This window comes from Ictalurus furcatus, chromosome 17 (genome assembly GCF_023375685.1).
Source record: "Ictalurus furcatus strain D&B chromosome 17, Billie_1.0, whole genome shotgun sequence".
NCBI classification, from domain to species: domain Eukaryota; kingdom Metazoa; phylum Chordata; class Actinopteri; order Siluriformes; family Ictaluridae; genus Ictalurus; species Ictalurus furcatus.
The window spans coordinates 8151181-8173932 of record NC_071271.1 but is presented as its reverse complement, the minus strand read 5'-3'; the positions used below and the strand labels follow the sequence as shown (position 1 = coordinate 8173932).

Here is a 22752-nt window from a genome sequence, read left to right as displayed (position 1 = left end):
GCCTATCCACCTACTACATATAAGCAATAAACAGCAGGAAAAGATATTCAACACCACAAGACTTATATACATTACAGCTGAAACAGCAACTTCTGCTTCATTTGGGACATACCTCTTTTTGTGTTAAAGCTAAATTGGAATACATTTGACTTCATTTGACAACTTTGATGCAAAACTAATAAAAGAAGAATGACTCAGGAAATGGAGCTAACACAATTTTGGTCACACATACACATTTTTGTATGCTTTGACCTCTGTTCTTAAAGGAATGTACAAGTAATCAAACTGGTTCAAAAGAGCAAATAAAAACCTCTGTAACAAGAATATATGAGTGAAGTTTTCCAAGTGTAATCAATATGGTATGCAATGTATACAGGCCCTGATTTACTAAAGGTTTGTGTTTATTTCAATTATCTTGCACACTCAACGTGATTTACCTAAAAGTCACTTCAGGGACAGCAACTGTGTGCACAAATTAATATTACCAAAAAGGTATGTATTACATTTCCAGAAGATAAAATTATATAGAAAGTTGAGCACAATTGAGCAATAGGGAAAAAATCTGAATGTTTTTCTGATTGAGCCGAGATATTCACTGCATGTTCTAATGCCAAAGGCATTTAGAGTCTTTGAATAGTTTAACATGTTGACAATCTTGGATTCATTTATTCACAATGTGTTTTGAAGAGTATTTCAACCCGTCTCACTAGTCTTTGTCATGCTTTCAAATTCAGTTTATTATTCCAGAAATCTTTGAGATTTGAATTTGCAATTTATCCCATTGCACACACAAATTACCACATTATTTTGAAACTTAGTAAATCAGGGCCTTACAGTGTCTACAACAATAAATTGTTATTCCATATTAAATTACCCGCAGATGTGCTGACAGCATTCATCATAGATTTTGGAGTCACTATATAAAAAGACACAAAAGACATTAAGAATTTGTGAAACTGTTCCTTGGATGCCATTTGGTGTTGTGGTATAACATCAAAGCAGCTCAAAGACATATGAAGACTAATCAAATACCAGTTTGATCAGTTAATTAATACCTTGTAAGACCAAGTGATACGTTGAAATTTATTTCAGAAGATTTATTTAATAGTTATGAAATTAGAAACAGCTGAAGAACGACTTGGCACACTGTGTGGTTAGCATGTTCGCCTCACACCTCCAGGGTTGGGGGTTCAATTCCTATCTCGACCCTGTGTGTGGGGAGTTTGCATGTTCTCCCCGTGCTGCGGGGGTAACCTCCAGGTACTCCGGTTTCCTTCCCCAGTCCAAAGACATGCATGGTAGACTGATTGGCATGTCCATAGTGTATGAATGGGTGTGTGAATGGGTATGTGAATGTGCCCTGCGATGGATTGGCACACTGTCCAGGGTGTACCCCGCCTTGTGTCCCATGCTCCATGGGACAGGCTCCAGGTTCCCCGTGACCCTGTACAATAAGTGGTATAGAAAATGGATGGACGGATGAAGAATGACTAATAATGTCTTATTGAATAAAATTACTTATTTTAGCTATTACAAATAATTTATAGACATTTTCTTCATAACTAGTAAAAATGCCAAGTGACTTGATGTTCATCAAACTCTATGACTGATGGTGTAATTTGATGTGTATTAATATGGTGTTATGCACAAGTAAAATTTCATAACATATTAAAATACATGTAATGCTTCTCTTTTTTTATATATATATAATAGACTCTGAACAACAAAATACCACTCCCCCATACACATCCATTAGTAAATATCATTCAGCATATATTTCTGTCTCAGGCCTAATCTCAGAGTGAAGAAAGCGTCCGGTACCCATAGCTGTAGAGTACAGTCTGTTAGTCTGAGGAGGCATGCAGCCATAGTTTGGGAAAATGCCATGTACCTTGGGCTGCAAAGACACATAACCATCCATGTAATCAGTACGAGACGGCGCAAACATGCTACGAGTCCTCGGCCTGGTCTGGACAGGATATGAAAATCTTTGATCATGCTCCAGTGTCATTTTGGCTTGTCTGGGTTGTTGATGACTTTTCATGCTCTGTGACCTCGCTGATCTTTGCAAATCGCGTCCCTTAACCCAAGCGTATTGAAAGTCCTCTTTAGCATGGCTGCCGTGGATCCTAATCAGCTTATCCTGGCTATGAAGTCGGCCACTGCTGTGCTCAGAAGAATCGCGGTGTTTAAAATCAGGGCAGCTGTATTCTTTATGCAGAGTTAGCTTACGCGATTGTGGCAAGGCCTCTAGCGTGTGCTGAGTGTAGTTCTGCATAGACCGACTTTGCTTTAGCGTCAGGGCAGGTTTGGCACTGTGCCCACTCCTATGTTTCTCTGTCTGAGTGGGAAGGGGTATGTTAGGTTCAGAGAGTGGGTGTTCAGGGGAGTAATGAGACACCATGGTAACCCTGTATTTCCCATCAGCCCCCTCAGTAGAAATAAGCAAATCTTTGGCTGAATCAGATTTACTCCTACTGTGCATTGTTTCTTGGCCACACTGGCTCTCTTTCTGAAGATGGGGCTGGGGGACAACAACTTGCAGTCTCTTCTTCTCCATATTTCCTTGTCTAATAGATGGACTGAAATGTCGATCTGATAATCCAGCATCAAAACCCTCATACAGACCAACATTTCTTGTTCTTGGAAAATGGCCAGTGCCTTGTTTTATAAAACTAGCTTCTCTGCTATAGGCCATGTTGATGAGGGGGTTGTGATAGTTCTCAGCTTTGCTCTTCACTCTACCAGGATTGGTAGGCTGTCTGAGGAGGGTGTAGGAGTGGCCATATCCATGACTGCTTACTCGATACTGATCCAGGTTGTTATACTGCGCTCCTGAATAGGGCTTGTACCTATATTGAACTTTACCATCCTCAAAATAAGGCCTCACTTGGTGGATATCTGAGAAAACTTGTCTGCGGTAAGTATTGGTCTGGTAAGATGGCTGCGGGAAGAAAAACGTGTCCTCTGGTGGTGCATGCATGGAGCGCACCCTACGAATAGTGGGATACACAGACGCACCATCCATTGGTGGGTATCTTGGACCACACTGTCTGTAAAGGAAGCTTGGAGAGTGTTCATTCCTTTGTTGACTCTTGTATTTAATAGACTGGTGTAGGGACCTTGGTGCCAGGGTGTTGTAGTGATCCTTGGAGAAGATCTTAGCTTGGTACTGCATGTAATCAGGCTGAAAAGAACTGGTCTGTCCAAATGGACCCGACCAGTAAGTTTGACCTGATGGCCTTAACATCTCATCTTTGGGGCTGCACTGGTAAGTGGAAGTCAGAGGAGAAACTGGAGGTTGTGGAAGAACATCATGCACTGAAGCTGGCATAGAAGCTTCAGCTAATATCACATGGTAGTTGGAAGCATTGGCAGCTTGCTTGTTGAGAAGAGAAGCCCTGGCTGACTGACTGTCAACGGTATAGAGTGATGTCTCCGTCTGTGAGGGAGAGGGCATCCGGTTCTTGTATGACTCCATCTCAGAGCTTCGGTCTGGGCTACCACCATCTGTACCAACTCCAACATGGCGGACATTTTCTCTCATGGGCACATGGCTTTCAGCATTCTGCTGAGTATCTAAACTTTTAGCAACAGGCAAGTCCAGGGAGGGCAAATTTGTTTCATGACTTTCAGCAGAAACTTCACCTCCATCAGAGTAGCTAAGTCCGCTCTCGCTGCCATGACATGCGCAGGTGCTCTGCAGGCTGCCGGCATCAGTGTAACTCCCTGTAGAGATAACACTTGAAGGTTTTCCAAACGTTTTGCAAGTGCCACAGCAAAGTCCTCTACTGGCGGATGATGTTTGGACTTGTGGAGAAGGTTTTGCAGGCCACTGCAGTATGGAAAGTGGGTCCTGGATGCGACTTGGAGAAACAGGAGTTGGTGGTTCTGAGCTCCCTCGTTTGCTCAGCCAGGTGGCCTGTTGCGCCGATTCGGCCAAGGCCAGAGCCAACATACGTGCAGCACTCTTTACAGCAGGCTGGGAAGTTATGAGAGATACTGATCTTACCAGCCCGGGAGTGCAGTCAAAGGTCACAGCACCTGAGAATTGGGAAAAACAAAACACCTAATTGCAGATAAATTATCAACAAAGATGCAGAAAAGGCTTGTATGCCATCAATCACTATGAATGGTTGTCAAACATGTTGGAAAATGTAAGGATGATCACTCTGTAACTGTTACATGGCAAAAGCCCTCGGACTAACCTGATTCTGTTTGCTTCACTGGTCTTGTTTCTTCACTGGGAGTTTCATCAAGGCTTTCAGCCTCTGTCCGGAGTAAAGAAGAAGGTTTGTTTTGACAATCTTGTCCCAATGTTGAGTCACTGGGCATGACCTGGGGTGATACCACTTCAGTGGGAGGCACAGACAGAGTTTTCATCTCTAATGCAACCTCAGGTTTGTGGGAGAGACCCACAGGAGCAGTCTGAGAGGATGTCCGGTCTTCTTTAGCTGTAATAGTTGTTGCAAATTTCGCTGACATTGAGTGCTTATGATTTGTGTCCTCTGAAACTGTTGGGATTGCATCAGATGGTCCTGTAGGGGTGACTTTTTTCAAGGTTTCTGATTCACAGGAACTGCCTCCAGTCTTCCGTCTGCTGCCTCTTTTTCTTTCGTCAGACATGGAAGCATCAATTGGTGTTGTACTGCACTGAAACGAAATTGGGTCAAAGTCTAGAGAAGCCTTGCCAATATCTGCATCAGCAGAGTGTGGGGCCGATATGAGAGCAGGCACACAAGTGGTGGACAAAGCTGTGTCTTTCCTTTCTTTATGGCTTAACAGAGAGTCCCTGTGGACTCGATTGTTTAGCAGCTCTTCATTGAAGGAAGTGGACAAGGCAACACTAGTAGAGCGAGGCCTGCGTGCCTGATACATCGCTGATCCACCTACAGTAGGCAAAATGTTCATTTACTTGATATAGAAAAGACATTAAATGTTAGATCAATTATAGACAGAAAAAATTGAACTAAACAAAACAGCACTTTACCCTCAAGATTATTTGATGACAGCGATTCTTCACTTTTAGATGATCGTAGTGTTCCAGTATCTCCTCTACCACCTGGAAAAAACAAATCAAGGCTCTGTCAGATCATTCCAAATCCACTCAATGCATTACACTTACCATAAACATAAAGCATGATTGGATAAACATTTTCAACCCAAGAGTCACATAAAATTCCAAAATGGTATATTGACCCACTTTCACACTATTGTTGTGGATAACCTAGGCCCTATGTAAGTTTCAAATTCAGTATAGGTTTATTAGATCAATGTTAACATTTACACTAAAGAGAGCTATTCCCACCAAAAAGCGGTTCTTAATTAAAGTGAGCTGTGAAGCTGAGTTACTTTTTTTTAACTCAAATTTTATCTGGCTTACTTATTAAGGATTATATGCACACCTCACATAACAGTATGCTCCCATAGTGAGTATTTGGTAGTAAAATGGCAACTGAGACTGAAACCTTTATGTTCCTAACTCTGTTAAAGAAGTATTCCACTTTTTGTTAAACCATATGTACTCAATATTAAATTTAGACAGGATCTCTAACAGTGTCAGGGAATTTTTTTTAATGCACTAATTCTCTGGCATCTGTAACTGACCATAGATATGACACTAATAGGATAATGGATTGTACATAAAATCATTTCTATAAGCAAGAAGCAAAAGGAGATGACTGGTAGGCTGTAGTATGCCTACCTCTAACCTAAAGTATTGAAATGTGTATTGTAATAGTGAACTGTGTATAGGAAAAGCTCTACCTGACAGGGCCTGTGGGGTCTTCATGTTATTGGGCTCACTGGGATGACGGAGCAGCTTGCGCTTGGCCGTGGTAGATGACTTTGCCATACTGAAGAATGAACGCCAGCTTGCCACAGGTGATTTCTTTACCTTTGTCTGGACCTTCTTTCTATGAGAACACAGAATATTATTTATAGTACACCGGATACCTGTAATAAAGCCATTTGAGCAGGATGGAACTTTGAAACTTACTGGCAGGGACAAACACAGAGCGGACAAAACAACCAGGCAAGATAAATACATTGACTACATAATCGTCATAGCCTAGTCACACACAAAATGAACTAAAACCTTTTGTTTTACAAAACTCTTTTTTTGTGGTTAGCTGAATCCAATACTGGTATATAGAAAGTAGTGTGACAAATGATAGGAGTGCAAATACGGGATCGTAAAGAACATTTTTGAGAAATGAGTATGAGAAGTATCATATTCGGATTTATGAATCGATCATAATTACATTCTACACAATAGATATGGTGACTTAAAACAAGGAAGTATGAGTAAACCTGGATACACAAAGGTTTTAATAAATGCTGGTTTTATGAGTAAACATACAATTTTTGGCCAAACGTGTTTGGACACCTGAAAATCACACAAATATGCTTTTTGAATATCTCCTTCCAGATTTAGTCCCTCACTCCCCTTTCATGTTTTAATAACTATCACTCTTCTCGGAAGGCTTTCCACTAGATTTTGGAGTGTGGCTCTGGGGATTTGCTCATTCGGCCACAAGCGCTTTAGTGAGGTCAGGCACTGATGTTGATCAAGGAGCCCTGGGGTGCAATCAGTGTTCCAATTCATCCCAAAGGTATTCACTGGGGTTGAGGTCAGGGCTTTGTGCAGGCCAATCGAGTTCTTCCACTCCAATCTTGGCAAAACTTGTGTTTATGGACTTGTGCACAGGGGCATTGTCATGCTGGACTAGGAAATACAATTGTGTGCTTCCAACTCTGTCAACAATTTTGGAAAGTCCCACATTTGGGTGTCCACAAACATTTGTCCATATAGTGTAACACATTAGAGTACACACAACTGAGAATACACACAACATAACTACCTGGATGAAAAACATGAAACAAGAAACACAAACTGAGAAACAACAACATGCAATGACCAAGAACAGAATATGTATATACACAGTGTGATTAAGTAATAGCAAACAAAAGCATGTGGAAAAATGAGACAAAGAAGCACTTACCCAGCTGGGAACTTAAGGTAATTAAGAAATTAATCTTAAGAAATTAAGTTTTCAAAGTTTAAATATTAAATCAGCTCTACAAATGTACATACAAAGGACCATTTCGAAGATCTATTCTGAAGGAGCATGAAATAAACAAACCTTTGTCTTTCCAGCCAAAACAATTAAAGCATTACTATAAGTCATTATTACTGTTGAATATTTTGAATGAACGGAATATTCATTTCGGCAGTAACACAGTACACTTAAATGGACGCACCTTTCCGTGGGAAACTCGATGATGGTGTGGAATTTTCCGTGCAGGGCAGCAGGACCCTCTCCCACTTCAATGTACTTGCTTTCAGGGGAGACAGGAGAGGCGAGTTGGGCCTGAGTCCGGGCTTGTGCCTCTTCTAGAGACAGCAACTTAGTGGATGGGGAGCACACGAGCAGAGACTTGGGCCGGGACAAAGTGGCATGGCCTACGGATGCACGTTGCAGAAAAACCTTTATTGGCAACATGTCACTAAACAGTTGATGCTGGAAACTGAGCATTCAGTGGTGCAGCAAGAGTAAGCTTTTTTCCCCCGTTTTCATTACCTGTGCTTTCACGGATCAGAGTGCTGAGTTTGGAGCTGAAGAGGACATCAACGTGATTGAGGATGAACTCCACTACCACTGACTGAATGCGCACCTCCATGAAGGCAGATGTGCCACTGAAACAGGCTGACTCTATTTGTTTTGACCTATAATGACCAGGAACAGTTAAGGCATTTAAGAAAAGGTGTCAGTCATGTTTATGAGGATTCAGTTCAAAGCATTAACAGTAGGTATCATTTTGGTATGCCTTAAAACCCCCAATTTCAGACATATCACCATGTCCAAAGTATTCACGAACAGTGAAAAAGGCAAAGGTATATGGTGCTACAGTTTCACTGGCATGCTGTTTGTATAGTTCACTGCACTGGATGTTTCAGAAATTGTTTTTCAGAGCTTTAAATTTTGATACATATTAGTGACATTTTATATTAAGGTTCCCTTAATCGATATTATTTACAGCATTATTACATTTGAACACATGAACTTAATAAACCTTATACCACAGTGCTGTTCAATTCTTAATTCAGATTGGTCAGAAGGTGTTGATTAATTTTCTTTAACAGCATCTCTGACAGAATTATCAGCTGCAAAGGTTTATATTAATGCACTCATGGACACAGGGCCTGTGAGGTATTAAAAACCATGTGTAATTGTTGATAAGAAGTTTTCCATGAGCGAACATTTATTTAGAATTTTTGGAAGGAGTCAAAAGTGGTTTGTAACAGTCAGAGGTAAAGATGTTGCTAAGTTTTCCAAAACAGGAAAGTCTTCAGCATGGAGGTCTTTGTGGTTTCTCAGTAACGTGACAAGAGTTTTTTTTTTGCCATATTACCTTCACAAAAAATAAAATAAATTAAACAAAAAAAATTAAATAAAAAAAAAATAAATAATGAGAGGCTGGTGACGGGGTGACTGTTTATAGCTGCCATAATGCAAGCAATAACAGGAACTGGTTTTGCAGATGTTCCACAAGATAATCAACGTTGGGGTGGTAAGACTAACTCTGCTTCAAATAGAGTTGCATCATACTATACCGTTATTTATTTATTTTTTAACAGCAGCACCGTCCAAAATGTAAATTTCTCATATGTTTTCTTATATGTATTCTTAATGTTTATGATGTAATTAATGCTTATGTGAATCACTTTTTTTAAATAATGAAAGGGACCTGAAAACACCATGAGTAAAAATAAGTCCATGTTGACCAATATAAACGAACACATAAGTGAATCTGCTTGTGGTGTTTAACCCTTTCTCGCAGTACTGTACATTCTGCTGGCAGAATGAAAATCGACTTATCAGACATGTTCAATCAGTATAAACTAATGAAATATGTTTCCCAAAAATCTGTTGTAAGATTAGTCAGGACTAGGGATGTCATGATATCAAAAATTTAGTAGTTGGTACCGATACCACAAAAAGTACACGATACTCGATACCACGGTGTGGTTTAAAAAAATAATAATAATAATTTTTTTAAAAAAATAAAATAAACTCATGGAGGACATCCTCCTCTGGCTAATACTGGCAGGGAGAGAGAGAGCGCGAGAGAGAGAGTGAGAGAGAGATATTTTAGTTATCAAACACTGTCTGACAATGACTAATAAAACAGTGCTAAGTGCTAATAACAAATGCTAAGGTGCCCTCCTAAACGTGCGCGCACACACACACACACACACACACACACACACACACACACACAAACCCTTATACTCTTAATGCAAGCATTAGTTTAAATTCACTGATATGGTTGCGGGCCAAAACAATTTATTAAAAGCATGAATATTTGAATAATTATTAGTGACATTAGACTACATTTAGCCGACAGGACACGGGCTGAATGGCGATGCATGGTGGCCCATTAGGAGGTAGTTTATAACACTGCAATGCGTTAGCTTCGTTAACAAATAACTGGCTATCGCAAACTTTACATGGAGCATAACTTTAGCTGGTTTCATGGCCACAATGCCAGCTGCCTCAAACAAACATAATATAGGACCGTCTTTCAGATGCTTCGCCAAAATTCCAGTTGTTTCCTCGCTTTGTCTGAAATGAACGATAGTATCAGTTGCACACCGGCAACCGATGCTAGCTTTCCTCTCTTTTCCTCTCAACGAGTCGACTAGGAGCTAAACTTGTCGCCATTTCTCTAGTTTTTCCCGTGTGCTTGTAGGCGTTCTTCTTCTTTACCACTTGTGGACCGACTAAAACACTTGTGTGTATTTGCTGCCCCCTTCAGTTCCGGAAGAATTGCAACCTCGGTACCTTCATTACCAACGGTAACCTATGCTACTGCAGAAAAACAAGTACCGTCACGTTTTACAAATGTTGATACCGACTTGGTACTGAAGTATCGGTTCTCGTGACATCCCTAGTCAAGACACAGTTGGGTTTCTGTGTTCAGAGTAGTGTGACTCCCTGTTTAGTTGCTGGTGAGCAGGGTGGTGGGAAATGAAAGTGGCGAGCCCCCTGCTGGGCAAACAATTCACACCTCTCCACAATAACATCTGTACAGAGACCAAACGGACAGCACATGTAAAGCTTCAGGTATATATATATATATATATATATATATATATATATATATATATATATATATATATATATATATATACACACACACACACACACATACATACATATATATATATACATATACATACATACATACATATATATATATATATATACACATATACATACATACATACATATATATATATATATATATATATATATATATATATATATATATATATATATATATACGCACACACACACAAAATAAAAATTAAAAAAAGGAATTCTGAAAAATTACAAATTCTTAAAGCCCTGAGTGTCTACTTTCATATGAGCCATTAACCACTACTGTAGAGTGTGACATCACAAATCCATTGAATGCTGAACATAGGCATTCCTAAAACAACATTTTGGCCTCCAATATTTATACCTGCATAACTGAGTTCAATTCATTATCAACTATTACTCTGAATTAATTTATGCTACTTTATGTGTACTTGTTTTTAGTCATCGATGGAACATGTGAAAAAAAGCTAATCCCTTAATAAATGTGCTTTTCCTTAGTTATTTTGCTACCATACTTATAGTTTATCAGGTTGCCAAAGTCCAAGGTTGCTCATGTTAACTACTGCAATAAATAATGTTAAGAGAATCTTAATATAAAGCTTTACCCAAAGCTCCAAATGCAAATCTATTTATACACACAGCCTAAAAGTATACTACCTAAGGAGATTGGGAGCCCAGACAATTGCCAAGTTCTTGCAGTGCATGTTGGTGACGTAACTAAAGGTCGCCATTCGAGCCAAGTGCCTCATGAGGAACTCGAGTGTTCTGAAGAGAAAAAAAAAACAACCAAATAAAAAAACACAAAGAACAGACTCTTTTAGAATCGCACCATCAAGAGGTTTATTTGCTGAGCTCTATTGTGCACATGTATGTAACCTAAAGCAGTGCTTATACTGTACGGGGTAGACTGCAGTACTAATTGATGTCACCAGAGTGTGCTGTGCACCTGTAGTGTGGAGGAGGCAACTGCTGAATGACATCATGGATTTTGACCAGCCTTTCATCGTCTGTAGCTCCCGATACTGCTTCCTGTGAAAATACATACACCAAAACATTGACGATGCATTATGAATACTCGGCTATGATCTAAAACGTGCATTTCTTTACACTTACTGAGAATTTGTCATAGAGCTGGTAGGTGAGCAGGGGGTTCGGAAGCTCGCGGAAATAGAGCTTGCAAAGGGACCCTACTGAATGGATGTCCTGGATATACGTGTCCTTAGTGAGGTCTGGAATGTGTTCCGAGTCAAACTCATGCCTAAGGAAACAGGAGATGATGCAGGTTTTATTAATTTATACTCATTTAGACTATATTCTAGCATATTGGCACCACTGACTGAACCATCAAGATTCTCAGTACTGGTTAGACAAATCACTGCTATATTTTTTAGTGTACTTTCACAGATGCAACTTATAAGTTAATTAAAAAGCCTTATACCACAGCCTGGTTGAACGCTCAAATCCGATTGTTCAGAAGGTGTGCATTATTTCTGTATAACAGCACATGCAGTTCGGCTGTAACATAAACGATACAGTAGGTTATCATTAATGTTCTCGTTCGACTGCATTTTTGTCTCCAAATAATCTACGCTAATAAACAGATATTAAAACATGTTATGGTTTAACAAAGTAATTCTTAAACGCATTGATGTGGTGAAGTTTATTGTTAGGAGACATTTATTTAACATTTCTGGAATGTTATGCAACATTATTATGTTATGTAACATTTCTGGAACCTTGTAGGGTTCCCACTCTTTTTCAGAGATCATTTTCCAGGACTTTTCAATTTCATGATGATGGAAATGGGTACATGCTGCACGGTGGTTGGCACGTTTGCCTCACAACTCCAGGGTTGGGGGTTTGATTCCAGCCACAGCCCTGTGTGTGCGGCGTTTGCATGTTCTTTACGTGCTCCATTACCTCCCCAGTCAAAAGACATGCTGTGTCCGCAGTGTATGAATGGGTGTGTGAATGTGTATGTGAATGTGCCCTGCGATGGCTTGGTACCCTGTCCAGGTTGTACCCCGCTCCAGGTTCCCTGCGACCCTGTGTAGGATAAGCGGTATAGAAAATAGATGGATGGATGATGATGGGAATAAAAGACAATGATCCATGGCCTAAAGTAATATATTCCTCTCTCCAGAAGTCTTAAAAAAACTCAAAAATCAGAAATACCCACACACACACCTTCTGAAGTTAGGCTCTTCACTTTATTATAATGAACACGTTATAACGCCTGCCTAGGCCCTTCTCATTAAGCTTTCCCTTCCCTCTTCCCCCAGCCGTAGTCTACAAAAAAATAAAAGGCATTAAAAAAAATAGCCTGCAAAAAGCTTCTGTGCCAAACAGACTAAACAACATATAAATGTCTGTCCTAAACCAGACATTGCATGTTGTTGCACCACATGAAAACAATTGGGCAATATCACTGACAATATCAATGACTGACACATCAGAGCTGGAGCTGACTAGTGTAACCTGACCATTTTGATTACCCAACGAATCTCAGCTTCAAGCACAGCTTGGCTTGACAAGAACCTTGAGAGTGTTGAGCTGCCTTGTGGGCCTGAGCATGCTGCCTCTTCATTTGAACTGGACACTTGAAAAGCTGTGCTTCCCTGACTGCCACTTTCCACATCTACAGTTGTTGCTTGTAGGTCTTTGTTAGTTTCTCTGCAAATTCCCTGTCCTCGGTCTTCAGAAGTCATTTCCCTGAGAAAATGTGTCATTTTTGTCTAAGTCTTCATTTATGTAGCAACTTTTACATGGCCTTGTCCTCGTCCATGACTGTGAAGTGCTGAGAGACCCATGTTACAGACACCAAAGGATTTCTTGCAAAACTTGCAATATGCCCTTTGCACATCTCCTGATACTTGTCCTAGCCAGACCCTGAACTGGGGATTTTCTTTCCATTCCTTCTTAAAATTTCACTGCCTCCTTGACATGCGTGTTGTTTATTTCTGTAATTTAAGATCCAAAGTTTTACAGATGCAATGAAGGGTAGGAATAGCTTTTACATGTTCTAGTATCTTTACTTTTATTACCATCTCTTTTTACATCCCTCCTTGTTCTAATTTTGTATTATTGACAGTATTCAGTCATTGTACTTCATTGTCTTTTCTTTTTTGGAAAGCACACATTCTATATTTACTTTAAATTAAGTTAAATTAAATTAATTTACTTTATGTTTATATATTATACATTATTATATTAACAAACTACTTAATAAAATCACTAGTAATCACTAGTAATAATCTACTGTATTAATATAAATACCAACAACCAATATATCACAATTGTATAAATAATGCAATGAGTTAAATGTTTTAAAATAAATACAATTTTGTATAGTAAGAGAAAAGGAAAGATGCTTTAAAAATGAAACTAAAACAGGCGCACGGTGGCTTAGTGGTTAGCACGTTCGCCTCACACCGCCAGGGTTAGGGGTTCAATTCCTGCCGTGGCCGGAATTGCTGTGGGGGGGTTTCCTCCGGGTACTCCGGTTTCCTCCACCAGTCCAAAGACATGCATGGTAGGCTGACTGGTATGTCCAAATTGTCTGTGGTGTATGAATAGGTGTGTGAATGTGTATGTGATGGTGCACCCTGTCCAGGGTGTACCCCGAGTTGTGTGACCCTGAAGGATAAGCAGTATAGAAGATGGATGGATGGATTAAGCTAAAACCACCAGCAGGTGACTCACTTTTAATGAGTGAGTCATTTCAGTCATTCTTTCAAACAATTCATTCAAAAACACAGATTCATTCGGCAAAGAAACACCACTGTATGTTGCTAAGAAACGTTCTGCTCTGGCTTTGTTTGGAACTACTTTGGTTGGTGAAATGGAGCAAACAGACAATAGTTTGTCTAAAAAGGAATTCACTTATATTAACCTCTTGTTTAGTGAACAGTTGCAGAAAATCAATATCACATTTGCAAACCTGCTTTTATTAAGTTTATATAAGAACTATTATATCTCACACTAGTGTTTCCTAGTTGGAGATATGAGGGGTGCATTTCCTGGCAGACTGGCTTGCCGTGAAAAGCACCTGCACACTATATGTACTACGCTATATGTGAACTATACTAATATACTACATCTAATGCAGTATTACTGCTCCCGTCCTTTCAACCAGTATTTGCAGGCTATAGGATTGAGTAGTTGGTTCCATTTAAGTGTGTGAGTTCAGATGAAGCTCATTCAAAAGCCTATTTTTGAAATAGCCTCCTTACATCGACCTAAACAATACTCAATACATTTTATTTGACATTTTACATAATTACAAAATACAAATGTTATATTATGCCGATACATAGTTACAGTATATCAACATGCCATTTTACACGCTTCTTCTGTAGACTGAACTATCCAGACAAACAGTAATATTTAATACGCTGAGAACATCTAGTGGATTTAAACAGCACTGCAGTCTCTGCCGTCTGTATTTGGAAGAATTTCAGCATCCTGTTCTCTGGCAGCTTGCCTAGTCCTCACCCTGCTGCTAAACAACTGCTGAACAAGATTCCAACACACTTTCTAATTATATCTGGACTTTAATGAGAACAAAATGTGATGTAGGATGAGAATGATAATGATTAGTGTCGGTTGTTATTCGTTTGGTTTTCGGTTTAAGGTGACTATCTTCAAACGCGCTTTTTTCAGCAAAACAGCAGCCTCCGCCTTGTGTTCACAACACTAGTCTGTGCTGCACTGTCAGCATCTCATTTTGACTTGCCAGAAGTTTCAACATTTCTAAAATAAAAAGCCTTCACATATCGATACCACTTATCAGGCCAATGCCATCACGCATACTGTAGGTTGCCGTGCAGACCCCTTGCACATGCCGTATCAAAATAATCAGTTTGCAATAATTAATATTAACAAGGTTAATATTATTAACCTTTTATTAATTATTAATATTATCTGCTTACCAGTCAACATTTTCTGCAAACATTAGAGCACTTAAATAATTCCTAGCACCTGAAACCACCAACACAAGACAGCGTCGCTACGTCACAGCGATATAAAACAGCGTAACTCAGAATACTTTGCTCACGTGTCAAAACTCAGCGTCCCTGAACAGAGCGCTTTGCGTTACTTGAACGTTTAAAAATAATAATAATTTTCCAGGACAATGTATATATTCTCTCATTTTCCATTTGTTTTCCAGGACTTCCAGGTTTCCCAGGACACATGGGAACCCTGTCTTGGTTGTAACACAATCTGGTTGGGTTGCGCCTCATGCTGCATCACAACACCATGGGGTGCAGTATTTTTGTCTAACAGCACAGTCTTGACTATGTTATTCTTTGCATAGGTGTGAGGGCTCAGCTCATTTGGAAGCGGAAACAAAGGTGGTCATCAATTTAGGTGTCCATGATTGACACACTGAAAAGCACGCACTTACTTACCGTAGTTTCTGAATGTTAGAGGAAATCCCAGACAAGCGGTAAATGCCGTCTACAACCCCATGCTTTTCAATAAACTCAGCGCAGCTCTTGATGACTTGAGGGACTTCAGCAGAGAAAAACAGAAAGGAAAGGAAATTTAAAAAGCACATTATTAATAGCAATTAGCCTTTATTTCAGAATTCAAGTGCTTTCCTCTTTCTACTCACCATCATGACCTGAATTGAGGAGGTGCTCTCCCAGGTCACACCCAAACACCCTCTCCCTCAGAATGCCTCTCTGCTTCAGCTTCTGTTTCGTAGGCCTCGACTTCATGAAAGTACGCAGGAATGTGATCAGCTTCCCATGCTTATTAGACACTAAAAGACATTAAGACTCATATGTCGAATTTAAACATTTAAAAGCTTCACGCTGAATAACATAAGAGGGATAAACAAAGCTGCTATATCAGTTTTTAGTAGCAAATAAAATTAAAGTGAAAAATGTCACTGTGGAAAACCTGTGGAAAACTGCTGGGTCTGATTCGGTGTAGATTTTGATATGTTTCATACATCATGCAGAAGGAAGGAAATAAAATCGAGTAACTAACTTGCTTATACAATTAACTTGATTACCTAACAAACTTACTTAAATAATTTACTTAACTAATTCAATCAACTTACTAGCTTACTTACTTAACTAACTTCCTATAATGTACTACACTAACTTACATATTTGACTGACTTGCTCAATAAACGTACTTTCTTACTTAAGTAAATTACTGTAACTAATGTTTTTAACTAACTTACTTCAACCAACCAACTTTCTTACTTACTCAAGTAACTCAATTGCTTATTATTTATTAACTGACTGACTGACTTAATTAACTTATTTACTTTACTTAACTAACCTGGTTAACCAACTAACTAAACTGACTACACTCTTAAGCCAACTGTCAGTAGAATTTAAAGGGATGCCTAGTCCCCTTCACCATGTGTATTTTGTTCCCCCCTCTGTATTTTTTTTTTTTTAAAAATAGATAGATAATCTTAGCTAGCCAGTTTGCTAATGGTGTTTGGTTGGTGAGCGTCAGTCTCCCGAGTCTGGATGTGTCTGCCTAGTGTCAGGGTTAGCTTGTTCACATTCATTGTATATAATCTTTGCTCTATTTTTTGTCCTATGTTGTGTTTTTATATAGTTAGCTAGAATTTGCACCCAACCATCTATGGGTTTGTCCCGACACACTTCCTCAGTTTTTCATGGTCAAATGAACTGTTGACTGCTCTGTAAAGCAGCATGGTGGCGTAGCGGGTAGTGTTGCTACCTCACAGCTCCAGGATCCCTGCGCTCTTGTTACTGTTCACATGTACTCTCTGTGTGCATGCGGGTATCACTAGGTAGGTTTTGGTGTGGATTAGTTACTCTAAAATGACCCTAGTTAAGAAAGTACATATTTGATGCTTGGTGCCTTAAAAAGTAATGGCGTCCCATCTACAGTATAGTCCTACATCATGCCCAGTGTTTCTGGGATAGGCTCAGGATAAACTGTGACCCTGAGCAAGATAAAGTGTTTACTCAACATGAATGAATGAATGTTCTACCAAAACATAAAAATGTATCTTTCATTTACAAAACTGAGAAAGACTGGCTTGGTTAGTCTTTAGTTTAACTCCACATTTACACAAAAATACCTGGTTTTGGCAGTGCACCAGTCACTTGTGGAGGAACTTTCTCACTGATCAGTTCCACACATTCACAAGGGAAAAATCCCACCTGCAAAAACAGTAACAGAACACTACAACAATCATATAGTCACATTTATCTAGTATTTCTTATTATACAGTTACACTAAAACAAATAAACGGTTAATTTCTTTGCTTAGATTGAGCATTTATTTCTAGAACGTAACAAAATTACCTGCCAATAGAACATGACAATTTGTAAATAAATAAATAAAATATTTGAAAAAGTCTAGAAATAGGCGTTATAAATCTGGTATGTGTTTTATTGTAATATCCTAATGCGAAATATTCTATAAATTTGACTATATTCAAGATATTTTAAGATATCGTATTTTCAAGTGAAGAAAGAAGACAAGATAATACATAATATATTGGGAGACACACATCCAGATTTCCAGAAGCAAACATTATTGTTCTGCTACACAATATACCCCACCTTAAAGCCATGTTTTCCTCTCCACCATCCAGTGTCTTCCTTTGGAGGCATGTCTATGACTGAAACTATGTCTCCAACCTAAAACCAGAAAAGAGACAAAATGTGCTAAATGACAAAAAGTCTAATGGCAGTACAAAACTTGAGCATTTTGAAATCTGAGTCACCTCGAAAGAGAGTTCATCAGCAGCCTGGGCATTATAGCGCTTTATGACGTGAGCAGCAGCGACAGCTGGAACATTAATGGAGGACTCATCATGGACCAGCAGGCGGTTTCCTTTATTATCAATCTGAGTGAGACAAAAAGGGAGGGAGATACAGACAGAAGGATAAGAAGAATATGAGAAAATGCATTAATTAAATCAAACAAGTTTTGTTGAGCAGGAACCGATACAGAGAATTCTGTCATCTAAATCATCCATTTTCTGTACCGCTTATCCTACACAGGGTCACGGGAAGCCTGGAGCCTATCCCAGGGGACTCGGGGCACGAGGTAGGGGACACCCTGGATGAGGTTCATCTAAAATCAATTGAGATATATGTTAGGGGGTATTATATAAACCTATTGTTGCTGTGGCTGATGAAAACTTGGATTTTGACCAAAATCAGGTGTTTTGGTGGGGCTGTGAGTAGCGGTGTCACCGGCACAGATCCTGCGCTCAGGCTACTGTCTGTGTGGAGTTTATGTGGATGTTCTTCCTGTGTTCATTTGGGTTTCCTCTTGTTTGGGTTTTCTGAAAAAAAATATGCGTGTGTGCATGTGAAATGTTCCTTGCTTTGTGCCAAGTGTTCCCAGAATAGGCTCCAGACCACCATGACCCTGACCAGGGTTCAAATCCCACCTCTGCCCTGTGTGCGCAGAGTTTGCATGTTCCCCCCGTGCTTTGGGGGTTACCTCCGAGTGCTATGGGTTCTTCCACCAGTCCAAAGACATGCTTGTTGTAGGCTGATTGCACCCTGCGTAGGATAAGCGGTACAGAAAATGGACGGATGGACAGATATTGTAGCATTGCTCTTGCATTCTGTAGAGCGAGTACTAATTTGCATACCCTAAGTGGTAGAGCGGTTTGTCCACTAATCACTAAGAACCTTTCTAAATTTGCCAAGACCTAGCAAAGCAAACATTAGCAAACATCACATTAGGTAGATACTGTAAGATGCCAGTTTAACAAATGCAGGTATAAAGATGGCTGTAGACTACTGTAGGTCTACATCAAGATGGATATAGATTTTATGTTCATATTTATTAGCTTAAGATTTTATTTAATACATATTAAATAGATAATACAAATTAAATATAAATTAAATCAATACTGTACATAGCAGTTGCTTTTAGATGGTCTCTGTGTTGGTGTCTTTCTGTGGAATATGACTGGAATCTTTAAATGCAATTCTCATTTTTTTCCTTAAAATGTTAAGAGATACCTACAAAAGGGAAATGTATTTTAATTCAGAAAAATCTGTTGTTTTCAGAACTATATATACTAGAAAATGTCATCTTTTCACCAAGTGAAGAGTTTTTCCAGGCTGCTACACATATGTAATAGGTAGGTAGGAATGAACATCACCTTATGTTAATTGTAATCATGAATTCAAAAGAAGTTCACAGTAGTTGAAACGAACAAAAAGCCAGGTATAGCCTATCTAGTTCTAACCATTAAAGGGTGCTCAACAAAGGAGCACTTGAACAAGTTTCCATCGCGTGCTGTCAGTATGGTGACTAATCTTAGTGAAGGACCTTGGAGGGTTCTCACCAATTTACAATGTACATCATTTTCTGTCAAGTTCATGCAACACTATACTAACCACCAAAATATCCCATGTACTTTTGTCAACTCGTTCAATAAGTCATTCTGAAGGCAATATCTTTCTGCCAAACACTGCTGTCTGAATAGAGTCACACTACTGTATATAATAGTCTGGCAGACGTATTACGTTAGTGAAATCCGAGTTCATTCAGGTACAGAGGTGCTTTGTATCTGTCAACTGACTAATGTTACATGAGAAGATGGGTGGGAGCAGTTTCTTTAGCTGTTTAACACAAAGCACATCTGTAATACTGTACTGGATAAGAAAAGAATTAAAGAAAGAGTGGAATTGACTGAGCCACTGGTGCATACTTTACCTCCATCCATGTCAAGGCAGGCCCACAGTTTATCTTGTTGTCAGCGATGGTTGAGAGACGGGAAAGGTAGGCAGTAAGCATCTGGGAAAGAGGCTGAGAAGGCAAGAGGAAAGACTGATGAACAGGGGAAGTAATACACTTCTCAATGCACTAAAAAGCTGACCTACTCTACATGCTAATGAATCAGTCACTTAACCCTCACTCCATTACAGAACTGGTAGGAGATGTCGTCAGCGTGACTCACCCCACCCCCTCATAAAAGTTCTCTCACTTGATGGAGTGTTTCATGGACAAGTTTCAAGTTAATTTGCTTGTCTGTGTTTATGCAAATCTCAGCACCGTGAGAAGAAAATGGAACCCAGTTTTGCTGTATTCAGCACTATGTGACAGCGTGAAAGAATCAGAGAATATCATTTGTTCAAACAAATAATATAGAAACGTACTCTAGATTGAACTGCATAATGAACTATGAGAAAAAAAACTATATATTGAATTATATATTGCAAAGGAGTTATATACATAACAGAACAATTAGCAGTTCAGTAGTCAGTATTTCTCCAGTCAAAAAGACTAACACCGTGAGGAGAAATATGGCACCCATTATTATTATTATTCCTCTTATATCATGACAATTTGGCAACAATATTTTTTTTATTTATTTATAGTCGACAAAAAAGTGCTACTGAGAAACCAGACAGTGCAAAGAAAACTTACTGACAGTTACACTGACACTGGAGACTCCTTCAATACCTGTTGAATAAACATCAAACTACAGAAAGCTTCGCCATATTAATGCATATGCATTTTATTTCATAAATAACAATGTTTTTAATCTGTTTATCATTAGATTATGTAGACCATCTTCCTTATAAATCCCTGACATGATCATATTAACATTTAAAGTAGCAATACATTTGTGTATGACGGTCTACATGATCTAAGACATAACATCTAACTGGAACTAATTGTTTTGCGGCCATTCCATCAACATTAAATGTAACTATTAACTGATAAACATAAATAAAAAAAAGTAGGACATTCTTAAATTTATATAAAAAAAAATTGTACATCATCCACCCCGTTGTTGATTATTTCCCTTGCAGTTTTATACCTTAAAAAATAAACAACTTTACAGGCCTTTCAGTACTTTGTCAACTAAATTATTATTATTATTATTATTATGTATTTAAATTACAGAAATTAATATACAGAAAGATAAAATATATAGAAAAATGTAACAAAAAAAAAGACAGAACAAAAAGACAGGTTGCTTATTTTAATACTATTGATGGATAAGTACTATTAGGCTTAATCCCACAGAATACAAAACATATGACAAGAAACAATATTGGATATGGAATACCTCTGATTTGACCTTCAGGTTTTCAAATCGAGGAAGCTCCATGAGCCGAGAAAACCTTCTGTCATATGAACAGAGATGGAGGTGCTTGTCGAGCACCCGAAAGTCTTCATATGACCGTTTCACAATCCACTTCTTCCCCTGGCAGACAGAGGAAGAAATATTAAAAGGAGCTTTTTGTACTTATCACAGTCTTTGGAGAAAAAAATAAAAATAAAATAAAAAAATAAAAAAGGAGCTCATATACATATGTCTCTGCATAAAACCTATAACAATTAGACCACATAAGCTACCAAATCTATTATGAAAATTCGTTGATGTGGATTTTTATAGTCGAGGCACACGTTTTTAATGTAAAAATTTTTTTATGTAAAAAACGCACAAACTTTTACTTCAGGGTAGAATGTAATACACTACAGAAACCACTGGGGGCAGTGTTTCTTTTTGCCATATAGAGCTGTGCACAGAACCGTTTGCAGTTAGTTAATCTATCACAGCACAGAACACAGTACAGAAATGAACCATTTAAACATGGGTTCAAGTTTTCACTTTAATGAACACAAGAACCAAACCAACTAATTTCACTTGCAACATACAGTGGGGTCCAAAGTCTGAGACCACTCTTGAAAATGCTTCTATTTTGCATTCTTTTCTAATTTAATACATCAATTTTCAAAAAAATTAGAAAGTAGAATCTTTGAACTATTTACATGAATTTAAAATTTTGCTTAAATGACAGTGTGTATTCGAGCTGGTATGGACTCCACACATTTGTGCAAAACATTATGATCCATTTTAGATCAAATCCATTGGAGTGTTGTCTGAACACATGCTTCAATAGAAGAGATTAATCATGAGGAAAAACGGACCTTTTGTACAAAGCAGCTAACCTGGTCAATATCACATTTTGCTTACATTTAAATAGGGACCTAGAAAAGTGCAGAATCTTGGATATCAAATATTCAAGATATTGAAGATTTACTTACTTTTTTTTTTTTTTTTTTAATATTAACAATTCTAAAACCTTTGGTTTATTTCCTATTTTAAATGAAAAAATGTGGTCTCAGACTTTTAGACCTCACAATAAGTAAATGATGCTCGCTTAGATGAGGGGCTCTCGAACGTTTTCTAGTCAAGAGCCTCTTAAACTTCACTATATGGCCAAAGGTTTGTGGAAACCTGACCATCACACCTATATGTGGGCCTCCCCCAAACTATTACCACAAAGTTGGAAAAAAATCCCCTTTCCTGTAACTAAGAGGCCCAAACGGGTTCCAGCTTGACAATGCCACTGTGCAGAAAGCGAGGTCCATTAAAACATGGTTTGCTAAGGTTGGAGTGGTAGAGCTCAAGTGGCCTGTCTGACATCAGTGCCTGATCTCACTTACACTCTTGCGGCTGAACGGAAACAAATCCCCACAGCCACACGCCAACATCTAGTGGAAAGCCTTCCCAGAAGAGTGGAGGGTATTAAGTATAACAGCAAAGTTTGGACTAAATCTATAATGAGAGAGGATTTATTGATTGGTCAGTTGT

The 22752-nt window shown here is 38.7% G+C and overlaps 1 protein-coding gene across 3 annotated transcripts in view; it reads right to left on the bottom strand.

Moving 5' to 3' along the window:
• Nucleotides 1-497: 497 nt before the first annotated feature.
• arhgap32a (Rho GTPase activating protein 32a) overlaps nt 498-22752 on the bottom strand; it is a 41069-nt gene continuing 18814 nt past the window's right edge. For all 3 annotated transcript variants that reach the window (XM_053647059.1, XM_053647058.1, XM_053647060.1), the window contains 16 exons: nt 21220-21357; nt 19857-19949; nt 17899-18021; nt 17735-17812; nt 17248-17329; nt 15787-15936; nt 15581-15683; nt 11283-11427; nt 11116-11198; nt 10827-10934; nt 7584-7729; nt 7264-7465; nt 5767-5915; nt 4991-5062; nt 4209-4889; nt 498-4044 (listed from right to left, as the gene is read on the bottom strand). In XM_053647059.1, the coding sequence (XP_053503034.1) occupies nt 1763-4044; nt 4209-4889; nt 4991-5062; nt 5767-5915; nt 7264-7465; nt 7584-7729; nt 10827-10934; nt 11116-11198; nt 11283-11427; nt 15581-15683; nt 15787-15936; nt 17248-17329; nt 17735-17812; nt 17899-18021; nt 19857-19949; nt 21220-21357 (4635 nt within the window). In that variant the 3' untranslated portion in view covers nt 498-1762. The remainder of the gene's footprint in view (nt 4045-4208; nt 4890-4990; nt 5063-5766; nt 5916-7263; nt 7466-7583; nt 7730-10826; nt 10935-11115; nt 11199-11282; nt 11428-15580; nt 15684-15786; nt 15937-17247; nt 17330-17734; nt 17813-17898; nt 18022-19856; nt 19950-21219; nt 21358-22752) is intronic.